This window comes from Fragaria vesca, linkage group LG4, assembly GCF_000184155.1.
Source record: "Fragaria vesca subsp. vesca linkage group LG4, FraVesHawaii_1.0, whole genome shotgun sequence".
NCBI lineage: Eukaryota > Viridiplantae > Streptophyta > Magnoliopsida > Rosales > Rosaceae > Fragaria > Fragaria vesca.
In genome coordinates, this window is record NC_020494.1 from 16,750,296 (window position 1) to 16,772,016 (window position 21,721).

At 38.5% G+C, this 21,721-nt stretch overlaps 2 protein-coding genes across 2 annotated transcripts; one reads left to right on the forward strand and one right to left on the reverse strand.

Moving 5' to 3' along the window:
• Positions 1 to 5,157: 5,157 nt before the first annotated feature.
• Positions 5,158 to 6,384, reverse strand: LOC101297347 (fe(2+) transport protein 1-like). The gene is made up of 3 exons (XM_004298283.1): positions 5,830 to 6,384; positions 5,557 to 5,706; positions 5,158 to 5,463 (listed from the first exon to the last, which is right to left on the reverse strand). The coding sequence occupies exons 1-3, from the start codon at positions 6,382 to 6,384 to the stop codon at positions 5,158 to 5,160; spliced, it is 1,011 nt and encodes a 336-aa protein (XP_004298331.1).
• Positions 6,385 to 6,589: 205 nt separating this feature from the next.
• Positions 6,590 to 17,732, forward strand: LOC101297638 (protein PHYLLO, chloroplastic-like). Its single transcript, XM_004298284.1, has 28 exons — positions 6,590 to 6,628; positions 7,316 to 7,525; positions 7,604 to 7,803; positions 7,939 to 8,056; positions 8,204 to 8,320; positions 8,820 to 8,921; positions 9,056 to 9,115; positions 9,244 to 9,312; positions 9,513 to 9,617; positions 9,695 to 9,889; positions 10,203 to 10,301; positions 10,483 to 11,049; positions 11,521 to 11,745; positions 12,187 to 12,489; positions 12,585 to 12,652; positions 12,760 to 12,918; positions 13,501 to 13,626; positions 13,740 to 13,859; positions 13,980 to 14,097; positions 14,177 to 14,332; positions 14,540 to 14,779; positions 14,891 to 15,058; positions 15,260 to 15,403; positions 15,918 to 16,379; positions 16,588 to 16,887; positions 16,977 to 17,134; positions 17,231 to 17,338; positions 17,423 to 17,732. The coding sequence occupies exons 1-28, from the start codon at positions 6,590 to 6,592 to the stop codon at positions 17,679 to 17,681; spliced, it is 4,995 nt and encodes a 1,664-aa protein (XP_004298332.1). The 3' UTR covers positions 17,682 to 17,732.
• The last annotated feature ends 3,989 nt before the right edge of the window (positions 17,733 to 21,721 follow it).

Sequence of the window (21,721 nt, forward strand, 5' to 3'; positions counted from 1 at the left end):
GCTGATCCAAGCGGCTTAGTGAATAAATCCGCTGGCTGCTCCTTGGTTCCAATGTGCACAGCTTTGAGCAAACCTCTTTGAATCTTCTCACGAACTACATGGCAGTCGATCTCGATGTGCTTTGTCCTTTCGTGAAAAACCGGGTTGGTTGCGATGTGTAATGCAGCCTGGTTGTCACAGTACATTCTGATCGGATTGAGTTGCTTCACTCTCAAGTCATTGAGCAAGCTTTTGAGCCAAGTCACCTCACAGCTTGTTGTTGCCATGGAACGATACTCTGCTTCAGCGCTGGATCGAGCCACATTGCTCTGCTTCTTGGTCTTCCAAGAAACTGGTGCATCTCCTAACAACACACAATAACCAATGATGGAACGTCTTGTATCTTTGCAGCGCGCCTAGTCTGCATCGCAATAAGCAATGAGTTCAATTTTTCCTGTAGATGGGAGAAGAATACCCTGACCTGGTGCTTTCTTGATGTATCGAAGCACTTGATGAGCTGCTGCTAGATGAGGCTGCCGTGGTTTTTCCATAAACTGGCTTAGGATGTGCACGGCATAACCTAAGTCTAGTCGTGTGATGGTCAGATATATTAATCTGCCTACAAGACGCCGATATTGAGAGGGATCAATGAGAACCTCCTTCTTGAGTCAATGATATGTTTTGATCGACTGGGAATGAAGAAGGTTTTGCACCAAGAAATCCAGTGTCCTCTAGTATCTCTAATGCATATTTTCTCTGACAAAGTGCCATCCCTCTTCTTGACCGAGCCACTTCTATGCCAAGAAAGTACTTGAGCTCTCTAAGGTCCTTGAGCTTAAATCGGTGTGAAAGGAACAATTTTGTTGCTGTGATTTCTTCCAAACTGTTGCCTGCTAAGATCACATCATCAACGTACACAAGTAACACAGTGAGCTTCCTGGAATGAGCTTTAACAAACAAGGAATAGTCAGACCATGACTGAGTGAATCCTGCTGCCTTGAGTGCCATAGAGAGTTTGATGAACCACTGCCTACTAGCTTGCTTCAAACCATAGAGACTTTTGTGCAGCCGGCAAACTCTAGTCTCCCCCTTTCCTCCAAATCCGGGAGGAAGTTTCATGTATACTTCTTCAGTGAGGTCGCCATGGAGAAAAGCGTTGTTCACGTCAAGTTGATGAAGATACCAACCTTTAAGAGAGGCGAGACCAAGAAGTACGCGGACGGTGGTGAGTTTAGCCACCGGTGCAAATGTCTCACGATAATCCACGCCCTCGATTTGACTATAACCTTTGGCAACAAGTCTTGCCTTGTATCTTTCAACACTGCCATAAGCTTTAAGCTTGATTTTATAGACCCACTTGCAGCCAATAGGTCTTTTATGAGGTAAGGGTATGAGGCTCCATGTGTGATTACTTTGGAGCGCATCAATTTCTTTGCGCATGGCATCTCTCCATTCGGGGATTTGGACAGCCTATGTGAAAGAGGTAGGTTCTTTGTGGACAGAAAGGTTAGTAGCAAAGACTCGATGTGCAGAGGAAAGATGATGGTAAGACAAAACATTAGAAAGAGAGTGAGGAGTACCTTGTTCCATGGAAGATGATGGAGGAGACCGAGAGGGAAGCGCTGCCTCAACATGAAAATCCTGCAAGTATGTTGGTGTCCTAGTTGGTCGAGAAGAACGTCTATGTGGTGGAGCAGGGTTTGGAACGACTTCTGGAACAGGGATTTGTGTTTCGGGATTTTGAGAGGTTGGAGGTTGAGGTGGTGTATCAGGTACAGTAGAGATTGGTTGATCAATCGTTGGTGTTTGCAGCGGAAGAGTAGGAGAATGACTGTCCAAAACATCAACTGTATCCGAAACACTAGGAGTGACAAGATCATCACTATCCCTAGTTGAATTAGGAAACTCAATATCATCTGTAACCCTAGGCTCACCCGAAACCCTAGCTGAAGGTCCATGTTCATGCGAAACCCTGGTTTGGTAAGGGAATTCGGTCTCATAGAAGGTCACATCTCGGGAAACAAAAACCCTTGCCGTTTCGATTTCATACACTCGGTATCCCTTTTGCCCTTGTGGATAACCTAGAAATATGCATGTAGTTGCTCTAGGATCAAACTTGCTTGGCTTAGATGGGTGTGTAGATGGAAAACACATGCATCCGAAAACTTTTAAATGGGAGTAGCTCGGAGGTTTGTTAAATATCCTTTCGAAAGGAGTTTGACCAGAAAACAAAGGTGTAGGAGTGCGATTTATGAGGTATGCAGCTGTAAGAATGGCATCTCCCCAAAACATTTTTGGTAGGTTTGCTTGAAAAAGAAGAGCACGAGCGACGTTGAGTAAATGACGATGCTTGCGTTCAGCGACACCATTTTGTTGTGGTGTGTTGACGCAACTAGTCTGATGAACAATCCCTTTTGAAGAATAAAAATCGACCATTTTGAATTCGGGACCGTTATCGCTACGCACAATCTTAACCTTTTTGTCAAATTGATTTTCGACAAGTTTAATGAAATCAATGAGAAGCTTGCGAGCTTCCGGCTTTTGTACCATCAAGTAAACCCAAGTAGACCTAGTGTAATCATCGACAATGGTGAGAAAATATTTTGCTCCAGAAATTGAAGGTTCATGATATCCTCCCCAAATATCAACATGAATTAAAACAAAGGGTGACTCACTTGAAATAGAACTTAATGGAAAAGGATTCCTGGTTTGTTTAGCCAAAGGACATACTAAACACTTGTTTGAATCACAAGTTTTACTTGAAAGAAAAGGAAATAAAGAAGAGACTCTACTGGAAGGGTGACCGAGGCGTTGATGCCATAGATCACTCGAAATGTTGCTAACAGCATTACATGTTCCTTGCTTAGTTTGGTCGAGGCAGTATAGTATGTCCCTCTCATGGCCCGTCCCAATCATCTTCCCGGAGCGAAGGTCCTGTACAAAACAAATTTGTTTGAGAAAGATGGTGACACAAAACGAATCATGCGCTAGTTTACTAACAGATATGAGATTGAGATAGAACATTGGGACATATAACACATTTTGTAACACAAACTGGGATGAGAAGACCATTGTGCCTATATGACTGACCCTAGCTGTATTACCATAAGGAAGCTTGACAAAACAATTTTGTGTTGGTTTGATATGGGTAAGAAGAGTAGGGTTACAAACCATATGATCAGTGGCACCACTGTCCAATATCCACACACTAGACTTCTCATGATTACGAAAACAAAAGGCTTTACCTGAGAGGTTTTCATAGGGTGAGGTATTACCAACATGATTCGCGGACGCTGTTTTGTTTTTGTTCAACACCGCCATGATCTGTTGACAATCTTCCTTTGAGAATGGAAAGTTGCTAGCACTGCCTTCATCAAACGTTGCTGCATTGTTGCCTCTAGCATAAGCTTGAAGCCCCTCCATTGCTGCCTTCTTCTTCCGACATGTTTCGACTACATGTCCTTTGAATCCACAAAAGCTACATCTTAAGTGCGCCTTACAGTTCTTAGTAAGATGATTGTTCTTGTTGCACTTGGCGCATCGCTGTTCATTCTCGACATGCTCCTTTTCTTGGTTGGTATTTCGCACAAAGAATGCGGCTCACTTCAGGTTGAGATACCGGCTTGGTGCCAGCAAATGCTTCTGCTTGCTTTTCGGTGCGCAAGGCCATAGCAAATATAGTGTTCAATGACGGCAGCGGATCGATGGCCACTATAGTTCCTCGCATCGTTGCAAAATTCTCATTCAACCCCATAAGAAATTGCATTGTCTTCTGATTCTTGACATAGTCACTTATCTTGATTCCTTCTTCACAATCACAAAAAGTTAGGTCACATAGAGCATCCCTCTCGTCCCACAAAGCTTTGAGCTTGTTGAAGAAAGTGGTGACCGTCTCTGTGCCTTGTTCACAACCATGGATAGCGTTTTCGATATTGAACAGCTGAACGGTTGTTGCTTGTGAGAAGCGCTCTTGTAGCTCGAGCCATATTTTCCTTGCTGTCTTGCAGTGCTTGACGCTACCAGATATGTCTTTGCTCATGGATGCAATGAGCCAAGTCTTCACCAAGGTATCACAACGTTCCCATTGAAGCTTCTCTGCCTCATTGACCATTGCTTTTCCAACGGATCCAGTTATGAACCTGATTTTGTTTTTGATTGTCAATGCCATGCTGATTGTCTGACTCCATTCTGCGTAGTTATCTTCCATCAGCGGCTGTGCTACAAGGACCGCAACAGGCTGGTCTGAATGATGAAGATAAAGAACATGGTTAGGGTTTTCCCAAGGTTCAGGTGTTCTGGAAGTGCCCTTGACGGCTTTTTCTTCATCACCGTTTGCCATGGGTGTGTGTGTGTGTGTTTGCCTAGATCGATATAGGCTCTGGTACCATAAAGAATTTGATACTGGAATAAGTTTGTATTCTTATTCAATGGTGTGCAATTACATCGGTATATATACACAAACCTTAGAAAGGTGAAACCCTAACTCTAGCTGTACAAGGAAACTATAATTCCTGAGAGTAAGGGATAACAACTCTATCAATTATCTACTGAATAGTTAAGATACAGTAGGATCCTTTCCTTTAATAGTACATGCAATATTTACCATATGTTGGAGCAGGAGTCTATCTTTACATCTCTCTCACGTCTCTACCTTCGAATGTCTAATTACAGTTAATTGAAGATATATACTAGATGCTAGCTAGTATATAGTTATCTCTTATCTGTTAGAGTTGCACCGTAAGTATAATTGTTGTCGTTCACGTTAATTGAATACATAGAAAGTGGTATCAGATCAGCTTCTCTGATCCATTCCAATAACCACGTCTCTAATTGGTTCAATTTACGTGTTTTGCTGCTTGGTAGCTAGTGTCATTCAAATTTGCTTCATGAATTGCTTTAAGCCTTTAACCGAAATATAGTAAGGAGACTAACTCATGAGAGAGGTAATCGATCAACCAGTAGCGGAGTACTCAAGGTAATAATGGAAACCCAAATTGTAATTCATCAAACTCAGCTTGAAAATGCAATGGAGACAAACTTGTAAACCTAGCTAGAGGTGCAAAAATTAGAGAACCATATCCTACTTTGTACGTGAAGAGCACAGTAGTTTCACGGATAAAACTACAACGTACGTAGGCAAAACGTTCTTCTCGTTTTGGCATAGTTCTGAATCATAAACTATGCCCAAATGGCCATTACTGACATGCCTCCTGCCCCTAAAAGAACTGCAATGTACGACCATACTTGGAGCTTCATATTTCCTTGCAGTTTAGAACCCATAAAATCAGCTGCTAGCAGATCCACCAATGCCATATAGTTGAGCAGCCCTGCAGAACAAGCATTTAGCAAACCTTCCACAATCAGAGACTTCGGACTGGTGTCACTGTATACAGTATTCAACGCAATCCCTAATGCTATCCCAAATGGTGTTGTGCATGAAAAGAAGAACACCATTATTAACTTCATCTTGCTCTTAAACTCAGCCTGCAAGTCACACCAAAAGAAAATTATAATCATATATTCATGCCACTTTATAAATTCAGTCAGTTATATATATGACCAAGACTAATCAATCACCTGTAGTATGCAGCCTCCTAGTCCCATTCCTTCAAATAGTTGATGGAAACAAATTGCAGCAATGAGCGGTCTTATTGTGCAAGGATTTTGAGATGACCCCATTGATAATCCAATCACTACTGAGTGCACTACAATACCTGTTTCCAGTACCTGCATCAACACCAAGTAGAATATTCCATCCAACACTATTGATTAATCAATACAGAAAATAGCTAGGGTTTGATCCAAAAGCTAGCATAGATATTTGGGAAGTAGAGAATTATTTATATATACCTTGGCCACAACACGATGCCTCATCAGTTGTTCCTCTTTAGTAATGAATCCCTCCTCAATTTTCATTTCTCGACTCACTTCGCCATCACTACGGGTAGCTCGAATAAAAGATTTTCTATAACGACTCATTGAAAATGAATCGATCATCATGCACATAACAGCAGATAGCATTGCCACAAAAGTAGTGAAGGGGAAGTTCCTCCACGGCTTTTGGGGCAAGCACTGGGATGTCAAGTCGTTAAACGAATCAGGTAAGACATGCATGTACCCGGTGGCGAGTATGACACCGGATGCAAACGCCTTGACGATCACAAATAGGTTCGTATCGGGCTGAAGAGCCTTCACCTTGTTAGAATAGACTGGCAAGCAAACCCCGATCATGCTCATCACTAGTATGGAAGCTATGGCGATGTACTTCATCTTCAAGGCCTCCGCTTTGTTGTGGCATGATGAGGTCTCTTCCCGACAGGACGTCGACTCTGCCGAAACATTGAGGGCCGTGAAGGTTAGGAGGAGGAAGATGGCAATGAGCATGAAGTAGGGTTTGGTTGCCATGGTAGCTTAACTTAGTTTCAGATTGACGTGGGTTGGTGGACTCACAAGTCTGAAACTAAGTTTGTTGGGGTTGATAATCACTCTAACGCCATATATATAATGGCTAAGGGATTCTGCCGGAGTCTAGGTCCGGTTTAAAAGGTTCAAAGCTCCCGTTGAGCGTCGACTCCGGGATGAAGAAACACTGTGGTGAGCGTGTGCCGGGATGAAGAAACACTGTGGTGGGCGTGTGCTCATGCATGAGGTGATAATATTTGCTTCAACTACAATCGCTGGTAACTACAGTAATTGAAACCAATCCCACTTTCAAATCTTGTGAATCACTTATCATCAATATAGTAACCTAGTAGCTTATCTAATCAAGTATTTTCACAGTCCTCTTTTGACCTTATCATTTCTTTACAAACAGTAATTTGCGTGATTTTAGCTGCTCAAGTGCTCATAGTATACATGAATTGAATTGAATTGAGTTGAGTTGAATTGAATAAAGTGATTAGTGACCGAGTTGAATCCAACTTCATAAACCCTCCTCGGGTTTGCCGGGTTTATTACAAGTGCTGGGCCTGTACAGGCCCATCAAGCCCATCCAGGCCCACACCGTCATGGATAACGGTCACACCTAAAAAACGCGGGTCCTTAAATCCTTATCTCTTCTTCTTCTTCACTCTCACTCTTCTTCTTCTTCTTCTTCTTCACTGTAAGTTACCTCCACAATGCTACTACTCACAAACTCTATCTCTTTCCTACACACCAGAACGAGGCCTCTTCCTCACACAAAACCGCCGCGGCCTCCGCCGCTGATCCCGTTCTTCCACCCAAACTCCCGCCATCTCCGCCTCCCTAACTCCGAGGTCTCATTCCGCTTCCTTCTGCTTCAATATCGCCTCTTTTATCAATACTCACGCTGACGCTTCGATTTCAACTGTATCAGGTCGCTCGAGGAGTGCGATTCGACGGTCCGGCGATCGAAACCAGCCACGTGACGGACGCCGACGACGGCGATCTGGTAATCGAGACTTGCCTCACGCGGAATTTGACTCCGGCGTTGACTCTGGAGCAAGGTCTTGAGAGGATCAAGGCGGCGGTTGAGGAGATGAAGCTCAATCCTCCTTCAACTTGTAGCGGAGTTCTCAGGTTTCAGGTAATTAGGTTATTTGAATTACGATTTGATACAATGTGGATTGAATATTGTGAATTTGAGTTGAATTTGATTGTACAGGTGGCTGTGCCGCCGAGTGCGAAAGCTTTGAACTTGTTTTGCTGTCAACCGGAGCCGTCTCCGGTCTATCCACTGTTCTTCATTTCCAAGGAAACTGAAAATCCGAGCTATAAGTCACTGTATGTGAATGAAACTCGAGGAGTTTTCGGAATTGGTGCTGCAGTTTACTTCACGCCTTCTTCTTGTTCTTCAATCAAAAGGTTACTAAGTATAATGCTTGCTACATTGTGAAATTTCACAGCAGACTAGGCCTTATTCTTGTGCTTCTTTACAGCATAATGCATATGAATTTATGAAAATAGCTAGAGGTATGGATCATATTTTTTCCTTTGCAGAATTCTATCAAATGAATCAGCTGTCGTAATAGCTTATGGCTTTTTGGATATTAAATACGACCAAGAGTCATCTTATATGAAGCATGAGGCAGATTCGTATTACTTTTTTATTCCTCAGGTAAAGTTGCAATTTCTCGCCGTCCTTGTAAATGTGATTCATTATCAGAGCATCATTTTCTTTTCCTTTTAAGTTTTAAAATTTAGATTCTTTAGATTGAGGTTTATTCAATAGAAGTACTATTTAACATGGACAGTGTTGTAACAGATTGAGTTACATGAGCATGAGGGGGCTTCTATATTAGCAGCAACTATTGGTTGGAGTGAGTCTTCCCTTTGTACATTTGAGGAAGCTGTTTTTTCTTATGAGTCATGTTTCAACCAGGTATTGTGAGGTTGTAGTCTCTCCTTTTCCACTATTCTGGCATTGTTTGTTGGTTGGAATTAGTTTAGTGTTTGGTTGCTACTGAGAAAGATTAGGAGCCATTAGTCTTGTACATTAAAACATTTGATGAAATTTCCAGACTTAGTGTTTCAATTATTGTTGATAATGGCATTGTACCTGGACATTTTTATATTCTTTGTCATTTATTCATTCCACACAGATGCTTTAAATCTTTTTCATTTTAAAGCACTCATGCATCACCATCACCATCTCTCTAACCGCTGAAAAGTTTTTTTGTTCTTTTCTTACTGTTATCTGTTCCTCCAGAGAAATCATTTTGCTTGTTTTTATAGTACATTTGTTGGTTACAGAGTTGTATGTTGCATAAGGCAATGAAGTATTACAATAAATAAAGTTAAAGTCTGAAGAAGCAGTTCCAATTGTTTATAGCTGTACTGATTTATTTACTCATGATTTCATTGTGATCTACGTTTTTCAGGTTATTTGTCACGTTTGTTCCACAACAAAGAAATTCCACGCCACATATATAAGATCTACTCTTAGAAAGCTCAGTCATCTGGCGAATGGAATTGTTTCTAAGGTACAACTATCCACAATTTGAATTATATTTATACGTAAAAGTAGAATCTGGGTTGAAATTTTGTCAGTGATTCCCATATTCACTTATCTGTCGATTTGTTTCATATTCAATCTCTGATAAACAGGACTTTGTAGGTACACATGAAGATGCTGTTAGCTGGTGGAAAGGACATTTTTGCTGACATCATGGCACTGGTATCCTCCCTTTCCTGGTAATTGTTCATTTTCTTCTGTGGAGCCATTTTAGTATGTCTGAGATGGACGATTATTGTTTGTTACCATTTTGAAGCTGAGACATACTTAGGCATCTACCTCTTTTGCAGAAAGAGGCTCCATCTTCCTCCCAGTTTTGTGTGAGGCTTTCACCTACCTTGGCTGTTGTTAATAACATGGTATGATACTGTCCTTTTGTAGATAAATATAGGAAAAGCATGTTCTTAGATACATTGCCTGCTTAGGAGCACTGTTCTTAGATACATTGCATGCTTAGGAGCTTGCAACATGTCAATATATCAGCTCTTCTGCTGTTTTATTTAGAGCGACAAACTTTGTTGAATATTGGTCAGGTTTTTTTGTCTCTTTCTATAATCAGTTGGATCATGCCAGTAAAATGTGCTTCTCAGTGCAAGATTGTGGCAACATCAACACTGTTTGGGCATCACTTATAATCGAAGAATGTTCTCGACTTGGTTTGACGGTGAGAATAAGCTTTGATATTCTATTTCATCTTTGATGTTCAAGTTTGTCTTATTCATTCTAAGTTCTTCGTTCTAGTATTTTTGTGTAGCTCCAGGATCAAGATCATCCCCTCTTGCTGTTGCTGCATCCACTCATCCACTTATTACATGTATTGTATGTTATGATGAGCGCTCACTTGCATTTCATGCTGTTGGGTATGCAAGAGGATCTGGCAAACCAGCAGTAGTCATAACATCATCTGGCACTGCCGTTTCAAACCTCCTTCCAGCGGTGAGTCTATTAGAATGATTTATATCTATCTTCTATGACTTTTGACTTTGTAACCTACAATGTCTCTGGAAAACTGTTTTTCTTTATGCCTATCAGTTCTGCAATGTTATGGTATCCATAATTTAGTCAGCCACTTGGCCTGCTGGGGCCATTTCATTCCATAATTTTTTTTTTCTGTGGTTTTTATCATTTCTGTGATGAGAATCTTTCTCAATTCATTGTTATCTTTATGAACCCTCATTCTGCATGTGTTTATGAAGCAATTGGTTCTCAAATCTTTGGTGTTTTGCTAACATTAGAGAAAAACATCCAGGTGGTCGAGGCTAGACAAGATTTTGTACCACTTTTATTGCTCACAGCTGATCGTCCTGCAGAATTGCAGGATACTGGAGCAAACCAAGCAATTAATCAGGTATAAAAGACTATTAAAATTTTGAGTTTTACCTTGAATGGAAATTCTGTCATGCAATAATCTGTTGATTTTGAGGTATAAAGCTTCTATACTAGCATAGTTTCATAAAAGCGTTAATAAGTTTCTTCACTGAGATAAATAAATATTTTCTTTAGTTTCACGTTTGAGAATTTTTTTCCAGGTAAACCATTTTGGGTCTTTTGTGCGGTTTTTCTTCAGCCTTCCTGCACCCACAGATCAGATTTCAGCTCGCATGGTCCTTACAACTCTCGACTCTGCTGTACATTGGGCTACCTCTTCACCATGTGGGCCTGCTCATATTAATTGTGCTTTCAGGGAGCCACTAGAAAATAGCCCTAGAAAATGGATGCCGAGTTGTTTAAAGGGATTAAACCTTTGGATGTCTAATTCTGAACCATTTACCAAGTATATTCAAGTACAACATGCTCATGTGAGTAATAATGGTTGTGGTGGTATGTCAGAGGTTCTCAATGCAATTAAAGGGACTAACAAGGGTCTTCTACTTATCGGTGCAATCCATTCAGAAGATGAGATGTGGGGAGTTCTTCTCTTGGCTAAACACCTTCAATGGCCTGTTATAGCTGACATCTTGTCAGGATTACGATTGAGAAAGCTTTTGACTACTTTTCCTGAAGTTGACAATGATTTGTTTTTCATTGATCATCTTGATCATGCCCTACTATCAGAATCTGTCAGTAACGGGATTAACATTGATGTGATTATTCAGGTATACCACTTCTTCCATCCTCCACTCACCTCTTCTAGTAGGCTTGTTTTATTGCCTTAAGGTGTGTTTTACTCTTATTTATGGAAGTGAGTCACCTTGTCTATATTTCCAGGTGGGGAAAATGCAAATGTGGAATAGTTATTGCATTATAAGAATCTTTGTAAATCGTAACTCAGTTATTCTTGAAAAATGGAATCATTTTCTAATCTCTAGTTCTAACTCATAGCCCAGTAAACTCTGATATTGCAGTGCTTGGTCTTGGCTTTATAGTTTTTAGGAATTTGGGGTTGTTGGTATAATGGTGATTGTTGAAGAGACATCAGAAACACAAGTTGATATGCTGAATATATATCCATTGCATGGACTTTAAAAATTTCAAAACCTTGGTTGTGTACTTACAGTACAGATGCCTAGTGCATGGGAAGCTATTTCCTCTCGTTAATTGACTGCCTTTCTTTTTGTCACAAACAGATTGGGAGCAGGATTACAAGCAAGCGTATTGCTAAGATGCTAGAGGAATGCTTTCCCTGCTCGTATATCATGGTTGACAAGCATCCATTTCGTCATGATCCTTCTCATATTGTAACTCATAGAATCCAAAGTGACATTTTTGAATTTGCTGAATATGTCCTTAAAGCTGAATTTCCCCATCTCAGCAAGGAATGGAGCACTTATCTTCAAATGTTAAATGCAGCGGTAATGAATTTCAAAGAATTAGGCTCTTAATCTTAGATTAAACTATTTGGTAGTTTTCATATTAAACTAAACTGTCTTGTTAAGCACTGGTTGGACTAAACACTAGAGAGTAGTTAGGCTAGGATATAACATACCTTGGTTTACTAAATTATGGTCATTGTTACTTATCTTCTTTGTTTGAATAATTTCTTCCAGAGTCAATATCTATACTTTTAGTTTAGATGTTCCCTCTCAACTTTCAGATATGAAATTTTAAGTATACCATAATACTTTTCTTTTGTTGATCAAGTATACTTCTGGTACTTTTAACAACTGCAAAATGGATTTTAAACTCGAGGCTATAGTCTTTCCAACTTCATTATTATCCAGCACAACCCACTTTCTTCCTTATTCTCCTTTTCTGGGGTTTCTTTTGTAAGTTCTCTATTTCTATTATAATAGGTTGAAAGGGAGTTGTCATTTCAAATTTGTGCTAGACACTCCTTAACAGAACCTCAAGTCGCATACCTAATTTCAGAAGCACTTTCAGCTGAGTCTGCTCTTTTCATTGGGAACAGTATGGCAATACGTGATGCAGATATGTATGGGCGTGGTTGGTCAGAGTGCACTAGTAGCACTGCTGTCACGAATTTAAAATCAAATCTACCCTGTCAAATGGTTCGGGTGGCTGGGAATAGAGGTGCAAGTGGTATTGATGGGTTACTCAGCACAGCTGTTGGCTTTGCTGTAGGATGCAATAAACGAGTGAGTTTTGATACTTGTCTCCATTACTAGGGGAAAGAAGAAAAGAAAAAGAAGAAAGAAAAAAGAGTGCTAAGGTGCTTGCTGGTTTGTCTCAGGTACTTTGTGTGCTGGGAGATGTTTCCTTCCTCCATGATACAAATGGCTTAGCAATTGTGAACCAGAGGTAAGAACTTCTCTATTAGTTTTTCAGGATTCTGAGTTCTCTTCTGGTGTTTCACCCATACATATTTCTTTTTACCATTGCTTTGACATATTTACCATGTGGTGAAGGACATTGCGGAAACCAATGACGATCGTTGTGATTAACAATCATGGTGGTGCAATATTCAGCCTACTTCCTCTAGCAGATAGAGTCAAACCAAGAATACTAGATCAATATTTCTACACCTCTCACAATGTTTCAATCCGTGAGCTGTGTGCGGCACATGGGTAAGCTTCTTTGTCTAGAATTTGTATGCATATGTTATTCATGCAAGTTCATGTTACATTTGCATTTTGGGAAAATTTTGAACTAAACGTAAGAAAAAAGTTTCACGAAATTGATTTTTTTTGTCTTCCCCATAGAGGTGGAACTGGACAAGATTAAAGGTTTTACATGTCATGACAGGCAATTGAAAAGATATCTAAAATCAAATATCATAGGAGAATGTTGGCGTAGTGATCACCCACTTAGGTCATTACTCATTACCAATCCATGGGAAACCCTGTGAGACAAGAGACAACATATTAACAAGATAGGACATATTAAATTTATTCTGCTTTCTGTAGTGGGGATAGCCACCTTAAATTCAGTAGTATGAATAGAGATCTAACGTTATCTTTCATATCACTAATTGTACAATTCCGATAGGTAAAGAGCTGACAATATGATATTTGGAATCTAGCTAGAGAGTGTGCCTAAATCTTTGATGTGAAACTGATCTGGTACTTGCTTATTTGATGTTTGATTTGGTGTCATGCATTTGCAAATACATTGTTTCTTTTAGACTTAATAAAGTTCTAATTTTGCAGTGTGATGCATCTGCATGCGAAGACAAAGTTGGATCTTGAAGATGCGTTATTCACATCTCAACAAGGCGGGATAGATTATGTGATTGAAGTTGAGAGCTGCATAGATACCAATGCGAGCTTTCACAGGTTGGTTACACTTGATGAAAAAAAGGAAAAGGTTGTCAACTTATGGCTGACATATTTTTCCGCTAATTTTACTACTTATCACGTGTCTGAAAAATGTTATTTTTCTATCTCAGTACTTTGAGAAAGTTTGCCTGCCAAGCAGCAGATCAAGTCTTAACGCCTTCTAGTCAAGACTCAATATTAGATGGCACTTCATTCTGCAGAGTCCAAAGAATGGAGTACTCACTATTTAGGTTATTTTCTTTTATGGAATAAATTTAAATCTATAATATGCTGAAAATAAAATAGTGGTCTAACTATATTATATATATATATAATTTTTTTTTCTTTTCTTTTTTTTTTTTCTTATATAGAATGCCACTGTGTGCTCCTCATACTATGGTCTCTGTTGATGGCGGTGCCACTAGCTTCTACAGGGAAGGGTTTATTTTGACTTTGTATTTTGAAGATGGCAGCTTTGGGCTTGGCGAGGTTTGTTTAATATTTTTGTACTTACTCCACTTCTGTACTTGTGATTATTATATGACCATTCATGACTTACATTGAACAGGTTTCACCTCTAGATATATGCAAAGAAAACCTTCTAGATGTAGAAGAGCAACTGAGGTTTCTCATCCATACAATGAAAGGAGCTCATATCAGTTGCTTCCTTCCTCTGCTAAAGGGCTCGTTCTCATCTTGGATACGGTCCAACCTTGGAATCCTGGTATATCCACTAATTTCTTGTTCATAGAGTTTAAAAGTTTGTATAGAAAATTTCTTCTCAGAAAAGCTTGTATAGAAAAAAGATACGTTGTCACTTATCAGAAGGAGAAAGAATGAAGCATTGTTTATAGCATATAATTATATCTTGTTTTGTTTATCTGGAATAAAGTTATGCTTGAGCGAACATCTTCTTTTGACTGTGATGAAGCCATGTACGCTCTTTCCTAGCGTCAGATGTGGTTTGGAAATGGCTATTCTCAATGCCATAGCAACTAGACAAGGTTTCAATTTACTAGGCATACTCCTTGGCCAGAAAGGTGGAGATGTATCACAATCCTCATCCACAGTTCAGATTTGTGCCCTTGTTGATTCCAATAGGACGCCCACAGAAGTAGCTGATTCTATTGCTACACTTGTTGAAGAAGGATTTACTGCAGTAAAGATTAAGGTACTATCTTGAAATTCAAAGTATCAATATTACAGAGCATGATGTTAATTTGGCTACCTTATACATCAAATTAAACAAATGCTTTGGTTTGTTCCAATGATTTTGCAAAAGGTAGCTCGTTCTGGGAGTCCGTTACAGGATGCTGCTGTTATACAAGCCGTCAGAAAGAAAGTTGGATACCATATTAAAATTCGTGCAGATGCCAATCGGAACTGGACCTATGAAGAAGCTATCCAGTTTGGTTCCTTGGTGAAGGATTGTGATCTGCAGTACATTGAGGTATTACCATTGGTTAAAATTGTATTCAAAACCTTCATCTGGATGGATAGTACGTTTTGACATTGTAGGCAGACTCTGAAAATTTGATTATTCCAATTTGTGCCGCAATATCCTTCTGTTTGTATCATTTCAGGATTGATGGTACTTGTCCATAGTAATTTTATTGCAACTATTAACCATAGGAATGCTTAATTATTTCAGGAGCCTGTTCAATTTGAAGAAGATATTATCAAGTTTTGCAAAGAAAGTGGGTTGCCTGTGGCACTGGATGAAACTATTGACAGTATTGGAGAACATCCACTTATAAAGCTCTCAAAGTACACCCATCCAGGAATAGTAGCTGTTGTAAGTATTTATGTTCAGGCATATAATTTAGGGATGCACATAGTAGGACGTCATTATTGGGAAATAACTGAGGTTACATATGTCATGTGCATAAACTACCCTGATATCACCTTTTTGAAGTCACATCTGGATCTAGTAAAGCTCAGTTTGAAGATTACATTGTTAGAAACCATGTCGTACTGGTAAATGATCAATATAAGTTACTCAACGCCATATTCGAGCCACAGCTTAAATCGCTTGGACTGGTAAAATTGTCGACAAGGTTATAGTGCTCAGCTTCATGCCCTTCAAGAGCAGTGCTGGTACATAGGAATATCTTCGGTTCATCACCATTGTGGTTTCCTCTTTTCCATAGTGGGAAAGTGAACAGTAAACTTGTAGTAGGCAGTGGTGGAATCACAGGAAACCATTTAAATACCAAAGAATGAACTTATTTTTCTGCAAATTGATTATTCTTGAAATTTATGAACACTATTGCAATAATCTAATTGTTCCCTATATTTGGTTCCATCAGGTAATCAAGCCAAGTGTTGTTGGCGGCTTTGAAAATGCAGCAATAATTGCGCAATGGGCCCAGCAGCACCAGAAAATGGCTGTTATTAGTGCTGCATTTGAAAGCAGCCTAGGTTTGTCAGCATATATTCAGTTCTCCTGTTATCTCAACCAGAAGAATTCTGAGATTTGTACAATGATGAACTATCCATTAGCCTCATCCATAGCCCATGGTTTAGGAACTTACCGCTGGCTAAAAGAAGATGTGACAACTAGGCCTCTCAAGATAAATCGTAATCCACGTAGTGGGTTTGTAGAAGCATCTGTTGCTGATGCTGATCGAGTTTCGAAGCAATTTCAAATCAATGGGAACACAAGTCGTAGAAATTTTACGGGAGAGCAAGTTTGTGTTTACCAGATGCCTTTAGATTCAAAGGGTTTGTCTTGCTCCATCAAAATTCAGGAGATTGGACAAAGATACAATGTTAGTAACTATTTCACTGACTTATCCACTTGCTCTTTCTCAATTCCTTTTTATATTTTTATTTCTCTAGCTGCAATCTGCATTCCCCAAGTATCTTGTGGACATCAATTTCTGCATTCTGTTGCCTTTCATTCAGTAATTTTCAAGTTTAAAGTTTGATACCTTCCTTAAATTGCGCTTTCAGTTGACCAAAATTAAGCTGATGCAGGATAATGTACTTGTATTTCTTCATGGGTTTCTTGGAACTGGTGAAGATTGGATTGCTATCATGAAGGCCATATCAGGATGTGGAAAATGCATTTCTATTGACCTTCCTGGTCATGGTGGAACAAAGATACAAAGTCATGGTGTTCGGGATGCTGTACAAGCTTCAGGTTTGTGTGTTGAGGTAGTTGCCGATCTTTTATGTAAAGTGATTGAGCATATCACTCCTGGGAAGGTTACCCTTGTAGGATATTCTATGGGAGCCAGGATTGCACTGTACATGGCTCTGAGGCTTCCTAATAAAGTAAGTCTGCAGTATGAAGAATCTAAATTTCACGTGTGAGCTTAATTCATGTTTATGTTAATAACGAAAGTATTGATTTGATCATGAAGGTTAAGGGAGCTATCATCATATCTGGCAGCCCAGGATTAAAAGATGAAGTGGCAAGAAAAGTTCGTAGAGCTGAAGATGATTCCAGAGCATGCTTCCTTGCTGCATATGGTTTAAAGCTCTTTCTAGACACTTGGTATGCTGGAGCGCTTTGGAACAGGTGATTCTAAGAATTATATATTTTATGTGACTTCCTTTGTCACTCTAAAAATAACTATCGTGTATACATCCTAAACTGTATATTCAATTTTAATAGCTTAAGAGAACACCCGCACTTTCATCAGATAGTCGCCAACCGCCTGCACCATGGAAATGTGGAGAGTCTTGCAGAAGTTCTGTCTGCTCTAAGTGTTGGGAGGCAGCTGTAAGTGCTCTGACTACTTTACTGAATGTTTGTTTTGTAGAGAGTATTCTGATTCAAGGGTAAACCATTATTTTTGCATGTTAGGCCATTGTGGGAAGACTTGAAGCACTGCAAAACGCCTCTTTTACTAATTGTCGGAGAGAGAGATGAAAAGTTCAAGACAATAGCTCAGGATATGTCACTTGTGATTGGTAATGGTGATGGCAAATTGACCGGAGATGATGGCGCACCTAATGAACTTTGTGAGATAGTTGAGATCCCAGATTGTGGACATGCTGCTCATCTGGAAAATCCTCTCCCTGTAATCAGGGCATTAAGGCGATTTGTGTCGAAACTGAACTGATGTTTGATCTGAATTTCTAAACCATGCTTCCAATTGAGGAATTCGTAGTCATCTGCCTCTCATTCACATTGTATGCATATAAGCAAAGTTTGATTTTATCGATTTTTCTCTCAACTAGTTTCAAAAACAAGAGCACGTAATAACTACTTACTAGAAGCCATAGATCTTTCTCAACTTTTATTAATCATAATTGTGGACACAATTCATCATCTAAGTTACACTAACTAAAATGAACCTGATAGAGAATCGTTGGATTCAACTTCTGGCGGTTCGACCTGTACACATTTACAGATATCATTAACACCCTCTTTAAATGGTTTAACTTTATTAATAAAATGGACATGTGTTAATAAATAGATTAAAAGGGTAGATATTTTGATATGCAAATTAAAGTGGTGGCCAAATTTATGTGAGAGAATCGATGAAACTATATTATAATACTAATCATATTAGGAGTAGGAAGAAACTAATTAGGCGAGATACCAATTATTAAATATCTAATTTTAATAGGAATGTAAAACCCAACCAAACTGGAACTAGGAACGTAAACCAATCTAACAATCCTGATCAAACTAGCTACCTAGGCATATGAATGTAAACCAATCAATTCAATTTTTTTTTTTTATTTTTTTTAAAGATATCATCAATTCTAGTTATAAGAAACTGAAAGGCTATATTACCAGATTCAAGAATCGCTGTACGTTGTTATGTAACAAGCGGTAGCGTCATGAGTTTGTAAGAGAACTGATCACCCAAGTAGGTTTTTTTTTTTGTAGAGAAAAGTAGAAAACCCAAGAGCAAAGTTGGTAAAGTGCAAAAGAGGAGTTTAATTATTTTCACATTTTGTATCAAAGAAAATGGTAAAGAAGAGGCGCGCGAGGAGCTGCATTGAAAAACACTCCCACAATGCAATAGTCGAGCCAAGAGCCAGCCCAAGCCCGAGTAACCCAAAGTCCAATATAGTCAATAGCCTGTTGGTAGGTTTAGTCCACTATACAAGCCCGTCCGTTTTGAATGGCATCTTTCCCGCCATTTTAATTTTCAAAATATATAATTTAGAATCAACCATTTATAACGTGCAAAAACCCCATTTTACATTGCGCGGGGATAAAACGACGTCGTAATTGACTGCACGCGGTAATTTTTTCTTTTGCAAAATTATAAGATAAAAATCAATTAATTTCTAAAAGTTCCCGAGTGACCCCAATATTCCAGCCATTAACTACAATCACATATCATGTCCAGATGCTTATTAAAACAAAATAGAAGTACAACACCAACAGTAGAAGAAACATTTCATACAAAGTTAAAACACCATCTCAATCAACTACAATTATCATTTTACAACTGGAAGAGTAACAATGATTTACCGAACCCTCACTGACTAAGAAAAATCATAAGTTAGGGAGTAATGTGTATCACAATATGCTACATTCCACTTGGTATACAGAACAGGTGCATCAGTCTCTTTGGTAGACTCTTGGCAGACATTACACATCAAACTATCTGCAACAAAATGATATTACATACAGCAAGTCAACATTACATCCAAACAAGAAATCAAAATACAAAGTTGTACATGGTACTTCTAGAAGCAGATGACAAGTAATATACAACTTCAAAGAATAAAAGTGATGCACATACCAGTAAACTTCTCTTAATTATGTCCTTAACGATGGGCACTGATATTCAGTAGTGACATTTATAATCATAAGGTGCAAGCAACAAGTTGCGGCTGAAGATATGAACCACTCGAGTGTGATTTCTATGGTTCATAGATGGTTATTTGAGATCATTGTAAGAAGGCTTTCATTCTCATTTGATATCATTCCCTAACCATCTATGAACCACTTGCCATCTGAAGAAGTGCAAGCCTTCTTACAATGAGAATGAAATCATTCACAAAGCGAACTAACCTTTAGCAAACACTAATGTTTATTTACACTTTCCATCTGCAAAAGTTTGAAGAGAAAAAAAAAAAAAATACCAAAGAACCACATGTTCAGAAAGTGAGCTTCTTGAAATGCTTGCAGAGACAATTTAAAACGTTCAGTAGCTTTAATCAAAGTGGACTTCCTACTTCAGCCGTTATGAACTGTAAGTCCACGAAATCCCATATGACCAGGAAACCAGATCAGAAAACCACGCCCCCAAAAGCCTAACAATTTCATAACGAAAAGAGGCAAACTTCCAAGACAACAAACAAATGTCAATTTTGATGGACAGACAAAAGAACAATGAGATCCCATACAAAGTCATCTAAACAAATACGAGCAGAAATCCAAAATTAAGCACAGGAGGAGATGACTCAATCACCACCTCATCCTAGGTTTGGTTTTTTTTATCCTAGTCTCAAAGAGTGCTTTGGGTTATTGGTGATAAAAAAGGATAGCTCTTCAACTTCACAAAGACATCAAAACTTGAATTTTCAAAATTACACATACACACATCGATATGTTAGATATTACTACTCTTCCTAAACTCTGATTGCCGAGTCAGCAAAGGAAATCAACTTAGAAACAAAGAAGACGAAATGCACCTAGAAAACGAAGAACAAATTCTAGAAAAGCACATCAAAACCAAAAAAAAGTTGCTTATTGAAGGAAGAAATCAGGTACATGATCTCTTGTATCAATGGAATGATTCCAGCGGTTATTCTAGAGTAATTGATGGATCATGGAGTTATTCTAGCAATCATATTGGAGTAACTCATGGATCGTGACTATGTGTAATTAGTTGATAGTTGATTGCATTTTTATAGCTCTCCTAGAATAGCTCTACATTCTCCTTGTATATAAAAGTTGTTGTATCATTTGAAGATGATCAATACAGAAATGTATTACATTCACAATTTCTTAGAAATTACCAAGTTCCATAGACGAAATACATTGCAGTACAGAACCATTTACTTAACCAACCCAAAGCTTCAATTTCATACGTAGTTTTGAATCTACCAGATTTAAGACCTTTGAATCAACATTTTTTCTGTTAACTTCTGTATACCCATTTCCTCTACCTGCAATAAACCAATGAGACATAGAACTCCAAGCTAGAATTCTCAAAATGACTGGAAGAAGATTAGTACCTAAAGCTAAAATGCTCAACAAAAGCCTTATCAACATCTTTCAATCACGTGCACATATTCTATTATGTTATGTAAATATTTGAAAAATTAATAGTTTTCGCTTCTATTTATCTGTATGCATGGCAATTGAACAACATGAAATTCAACTTGGAGAGCCACTAGTTCATGGTAACATTAATTTTCTTATTATAATTTCTTTTTTACATAACTAAATCATTTCAAATTTACAGGTTCTAGTTCTAGTACTTGTACAAGTGATGATGTCAGTTCTCAACAATGTGGAAGAAAAGAAAGCTAGACACCAACGAAAAGCAAGATCTTCCCAGGTAAAATCTACAATAAAAAATATAGTCTATAACAGAAAATTCTCTATAATAGCTCTTTGATTGTTAAGATCAAAAGCTCTACACTAGCAATACTTATACAAACATCACCAAAGCCACACACAAAAAAAACTACAAGTAGGTTCAGCTTTAGCCAAGTACAATATGAAAAACAAAAAAACCGAAAAAATCAATCTCAAGGGGGGGAGATTGCCACCCCTGATTATAAAACCACTTAAAAGTTTTCATTTAGAAAGGAACCTATAAAGGAGCTTAATAATATAACAAGGCAAACTAGATGGTTGATAGATATGGATGTTCATCAAAATAGTATTAGCTATGAATAAAGTTTTGATACATTTTAAATGTACATGTGATATGACTTCAAAGATACAATCATTCACATCTTCCTTATGAAGATAATCCATAATATGGTTGTATTGTAATATTTTTCATTTTTTTTTTATAGGTGCTTGACTTAGTTATACTCTAATTTGCCAATGAAGACAAATTGGAAACAACTGCTACCGAGATAATGGAAGAATATAACAACAAATGTGCAGCAAAAGAAATGGCGGCAAAAAACCTGAATCAAGTTAAAGCTATGTGCAGCAGACTCGAATCAATCACAC